Source organism: Protobothrops mucrosquamatus, unplaced genomic scaffold, assembly GCF_001527695.2.
Source record: "Protobothrops mucrosquamatus isolate PMUCROS unplaced genomic scaffold, P.Mucros_1.0 scaffold4251, whole genome shotgun sequence".
Lineage (NCBI taxonomy): Eukaryota > Metazoa > Chordata > Lepidosauria > Squamata > Viperidae > Protobothrops > Protobothrops mucrosquamatus.
Window position 1 is genome coordinate 76,392 of NW_015390170.1, and position 5,890 is coordinate 82,281.

A 5,890-nucleotide genomic window follows, 5' to 3' on the forward strand; every position below is an offset into this window, starting at 1 on the left:
GATCCTCCTGTATCCTAAGCCTGTCTTCTGGAGTGTTGGCTATTCCTGCCAGCTTGGTGTCATCTGCAAATTTGATGATTTCCCCATCTATCCCCTCGTCCAAATCGTTGATGAAGATGTTGAAGAGCACTGGGCCCAGAACAGAGCCCTGGGGCACCCCACTACACACTTCCCTCCATGTAGATGTGGTTCCATTGAGTACGGCCGGTCAGCCAGCTACGGATCCATCTGGTTACAGGTAATCCTCGGTTAACTACTTGTCCAATGACTCTTTGAAGATGCAGTGACACTGAACAAATGATACTTACATCATTATAAAAATTATATCTGAATACCTGAAAGATAGTAGGTTACCTACACCTGTTTGTAGGCAACCATCTGGAGCATTATTTCATTTGCCTATTAATATCTGCCCAGCCCAGTTCAACTTGCAGAACAAATCTGAAAGGAATAACTATTTTTGCCCCTAGTCAAATTATCTTACTTATACTAGAAGAGATAGACAGAAGAAACATGAACACACACTTCTTAATTGTTGCCAAACAAGTACTTGCTTCAGCGCATTGTTACATACACTAATTTTAGAGAAAGAATGCAACTTACGCACAACTTCTCCATCACTCATTAATTAATTTTTCATTCCATCCACTTATTACTATACCTTTCTCCATAACCCTGACTTTGATTTTTCCTTCTGTAACAACTATATCTGGAGGGTTTTTAACATCACAGATATAGGTTCCATTGTCCTGAAATTGCATGTTTGCTATAGTGATTGATGCATCTTTTCTGTTAAGGTCTCCAGCCCATCTGCTTCTGTCACCAAATTGTGTACTCTTCGCACGATATGCTTTTCCATTGGAATAATAGAACAACTATAATCAAAAACACAAAAAATATGCTCTATTAAAAACCTGCTTTCCCCTATTTCTTAACTACCGGTAATCTAAATTTCTTTAAAACTCAACTCATACAATACTGAACTGATAATTATTACTATTACATGATTTCCTTCTGGTATCAATTTTTTATTTTCCCATCATNTATATTCTATTTTGTGACTACATTTCTATCAAACTCAGTTTAGTCCTTTCTTTTCAATCTGCTTTCACAGCTGGCTGGCAGAACAACATTTCTAGTTGAAAGTGTTGAATATGTGTCTAATGCCATTATACAATGGCAATTTCCAATATTTGCCAAATAAAAATGAATTATAATTAGTGTGATGTGTGGTTCTATTCAACTGTGATTCATAATAGACTTGATCATATTACAGTTTTCTTTCTACAATCCATTCCTCACCAAGGCATCTTGGTTTTTTTGGAAAACCAAAAACCAAATATGAAATTTAACAGTCACCTCTTCATCAAATTAAAAACTGTTTTAAACTGTTAAAAAAACACTGGAGACCTCAGGGGATATATATACCAAGTTAGATTTAAATTTCTGTATGTTCAATTGTTGTGAGTTAAATTCCTAGAAAGATCGCCAATGGCCATGGGTCATATACAAGAGATCACACTAAATATGATCCATTGGAAAAGTAAGTAGAAACCCACTCCCATGAAAGAGAGTAAATAAACATTCACAATCAGTGTAAACAGTCACTACAGACTGTGAACCCCCACCCCAGGCTAGAAGGTATCCAACAAAATAGCAAATGACAACGACATGTAGCATTGGTGCTCATCATGTGGGTGGATTAAGGCACATGGCACATTGGTTTGATGTTAAAAAGGTATATAGGATTCAGAATCATAAACCAAGTATGCCTAATATTGTCACAATAGAAATATCAATACTGAACACTGGCATTCTATAAATCAGCACTCTGAAACAAATACAATGGTATTTTTCTTTCAAAAATTATAGTCAGCTAGTGACATACTTGGAGATAAAGGTGAAAAAAAAATCCCACGTTCAATGAATGCAGAATGTATTTATGTGTATACCAGTATTAGAAAATCAAACAGGGAAATACATGTGAACATTTCAATGCAACATCTAGCAATCTTTGGGAAGAATCCTCCCATTTTGTCAAACCAGAGATTATAAGAATCAAAGGCTTACACTTTCTGACTAATAAAGACTTGAATATAGTTTCAAAATTTATACTTGGATGTTGATAAGAAGCTACCTAAAATGCTTTGGAGTTTGTTGCTGTTTTACAAGCAATGGTATCCCACGAAATACTGTTTCTGAAATACTGAAGAAAACTTAGTAACAAAGTTAGAAACTGGCAAACAAGTTAATCCTCCTTCTCCAGAAAAACGTTGCAACATCCAAAAATGTTTTCTAATGAAAAACCCATAGAATCAAAACACCACACACACAACTAGAGAAAGCAATTGTTTCAGTACCCAGTCAACTTCCTCTGAAAAACAATGTAACAAAATATTTCAATGCAACACTGAGTTTTCTGAAATTAGAGAGAGAGAAAAAACAATGTTTACTCTCAAAAACTCCACCCAGTCACTGTGAAGCTTAAGAAAACAACAGATTTCAGAATCATAATTGCAGGATCTTGATATTCTAAAATGCATGTTTTATTTTCGCATGCTCTCAGAGAGCATTTTAGTTTGAAAAAATGTCACTAATTTTTTCTAACTAGGGAACACCAATGATTAAACCAAAACAAATAGCATGTTAACATTCCAGATTAGTACACAAATTAGGCTTTAGCTTTTTTGTGAACTTCTCTATAAAAATAAGTAGGTTGACATTTGTGATCCAGTTTTTAAGAATCTGAAGTTTAAATTCCCAGAAACCGTTAGCTCGCAACCTCTTCTTAAAACTAGTATATTCAGGATGAGTTGCAACAACTCATTTGGCCAGAAGAGATAAGAAAATTACAGCACACCACAGTTGAGCATCCAATTGGGAGAGCTGGCTGACATTATTCTTTTCAGATGATGAAATATTATTTTATGATTACTCTGAAGTAATATGCTGCTTATATGTAGTGTATTCATTCCAGAATGTAGCAACTCTTTCTACCTTTGCACACCCCGCTTTTCCCCAGTCAGAACATCCCCGTTATTTGTGCAATTGAACTGTGTCGCGGACGTGCTAACAAAAAGGACAGGGGGATAGAGCATTCAAAACGGGAAACGGGGTGTGTGTGTTTGTAGGTGCGAGACAGAGAACACCCACTAACATCTATAGTAGGTTCAGTTCTAGATTGTTTTGCAAAGCGATTAAAATGTACACAGGCACCATTCTCCTGACCCTTAGTACATTTATTGCTCTCCCCTTCATTTACAAGGAAGCAAACGAGGCATCCTGTCAATATGTTACTGGGCTGTGTGTGTGTGAGTTGCTTAGAGCTCCTATCCAGCCTCCCCGTCCACCCCACAAAAGCAGCCTTGCCCTCCACTCCTTCGCCTTTCGCCCAGCGGTCAGCCTAGTGCGCCCGTTTCCCCAAAAGAACCCCCCCCAAAGCGCAAACTGGCGTCGGCGGATAACTGGTCCTCCGCCTCCACCTCCGGCCCACGCCCGGTCTGGCTAAGAAGGCAGCGGGTCTCCGCGGAGGAAGAAGCCTCTCCTTCCTCCGGCGCTGGCTTCCTTTCCCTCCGCTTCCCCCCCCCCCCGTTCCACGGCGCCCGATACGATACTGAAAACGCGCTTCGACTCACGCAGGGACGAAAGGACCGCCAGCAGCAGCAGCAGCAGCGCCGGGAAGGAGGCCGTGGGCGCCGCGCCCTGCCGCGAACCGCCGCTCCCCGAAAACGCCGCTGCCATTTTCCTGCTTCCACCGCCTTTTCTTCCCATTGTTAAAAACCCCGCTCATGGTTGGAGAGGGGTGGGAAAGCCGAGGGGAGCTACCGCACGCCCATTGAGCTGTGCCTCTGTCAATCACGCACACCTCCCGAATCCCACGTCTCCTTTTCACGAGGCTCTGCCTCTGGCTTCCCCTGGCGAAAAGCGGTTGGAAGTTCCAGCTGCCACTCTCCCTTGCAGGCTTTATTAGAAAAGCACCGCCCTACCTTCGTTGGGGGCTGACACGTGATAAGGAGCTATTTGGGCGGTTTTTGTAGCCTTCTCAAATGTTGCAGCAGGATTCGCTTTGTGCCCGGGTTTTTTTTTTTAATCTGGCAATGGATCAAGTGGAAGTATCCCTAGCATGATAGAGACAGAGAGAGAGAGAGAGAGAGCCAGGAGGGGAAGAGGAGGAGGAAGCCAAGGTTTTACAAAAAAGGAGAGCTTCCACCTTCTCTTTTTTATTAACCTGTGTGTGTGTGTGTGTGTGAGTGTGTGTGTGTGTGAGAGAGAGAAACTTACAAAAAGGGGATCTCTCTCACACACGCACGCACGTGCTCATACACACGCTCATACACATACACACACACACACACACACATACACACACACAGGAAGGTGGTATGCGGGCAGGCGAAAGAGCAAACTTGCAGATTAGCTTTGTGGTCTATTCTTGCCTCCTCCCCTCCCTAAAATCCAGGCAATAATAGAACTCTTTGGATTGAATGGCAAGTTAAGAGAAATTGGTGTGAGTTGAAATTAAAAGGCCCAGTCAACTCCCCCCCCCAATTATTTTGTTAAAGACAAAAATACTTCCCTTCATCTGCTCTTTTATAATTTAATCCAGCCTTACCCAAACTAATATATTTTGGGTGTCATGAACCACAGTTCCCATCATCCTATGCTATGCTGGCTAGAAATGCAATGCCTTATTTTCTCTGGTGTATGCGCCTAGGAGGCAGTAGGTCTGGGATTTAGATGTATTTGTTTCTTCTGCCTAATTTATTAAATCAACATCTAATTTGAAATTAAAAGTTTTTGAGAAATCCAGGGTGGTTTACAAGAAAACTCTCAAAGACAGCTATTGTAAAGCATCACTAGCACTGCTTAAAGCAATATTAAAAGTGTGTATTTTAAGAAAGTAAAATAGTAGTAGTAATTTACTTAGTGCTGTTTAACCATAAAATGTGCCGTGGGAGCTCAAGAGCCGGGCTGGGTGCTTGACCTCCGCTGCCCAGGGCTCTGGGCAGTCCATGCCACTGTCCAGGGGCCCCTTGTACAGCCTGAGGCTCAGTGAGGCTCCTCCAGTGGACCATGCCCTGGTGCTCGCCCCGGAGCTAGAGTTCCACCAGATTTGGAAGGAATCTGAGGGTTGCTTGCATACAATCTACATACAGTCTACAGCCATATATTGTTAGACAATGATGAAAGTATAGAATATTGAAAAAGAAAACAGATAAGCACAATACTGAGTGCAAAATACAAAATCCTTTGGATGCATATTCTTCTGTTCTAGTTAATGATCGCGTAAGGGAATGTGACACACAAAGTGGGATTTGTAGTAGTAGAAAAATAAACATGGATATAAATTACTTAAACGTGCTCTTCCTTCCTTCACTGTATCCTTACTAAAATGATCAAACGAAGATATTCAGCACCTGCCCTTGATTTAAACCTCACTTTAAGAATTTTGCCACTGCACCCCACAATATACGGTACTTTTGTAGTATAAATCATCATAGCTACTCTCAACTTTAGTCAGTTTTGCCATCGTGTGGGTCAATCTTTTTTTCAATTTTGTTCACAATAAAAGTAACCATATGCTGTATGTTTTAATAACTCTCACATTCCTTCTAGATTCCTGGATTTATTATAGTAATATTCCTAATTTTGACGCCTTATAACAAACATACATAAGAATTTTTCAAATAACTAATTCGATTGCTTATATTTGTAACTTAAAGCTAATCTATTTTAAATTTTTACTGAGTTATTTTGAATACACATAAAAAGAATGCACTTTCCAAATTGCATCAAATAAAAACAAAACAAAACAAAGCAAAGCAAACCCTTTTTACAGGCACATGAGGTTTCTTCTATTCTTTCTTCTTTACTTTAAATACTTTCATTA

At 40.1% G+C, this 5,890-nt stretch overlaps 1 protein-coding gene across 1 annotated transcript in view; it reads right to left on the minus strand.

The window, feature by feature from the left end:
* Positions 1–870, minus strand: part of LOC107298750 (V-set and immunoglobulin domain-containing protein 1) — an 8,624-nt gene extending 7,754 nt beyond the window's left edge. Inside the window, exon 1 of the mRNA XM_029286608.1 lies at positions 662–870. Coding sequence (XP_029142441.1) covers positions 662–761 — 100 coding nt within the window. The 5' untranslated portion in view covers positions 762–870. The remainder of the gene's footprint in view (positions 1–661) is intronic.
* Between the last annotated feature and the right edge of the window lie 5,020 nt (positions 871–5,890).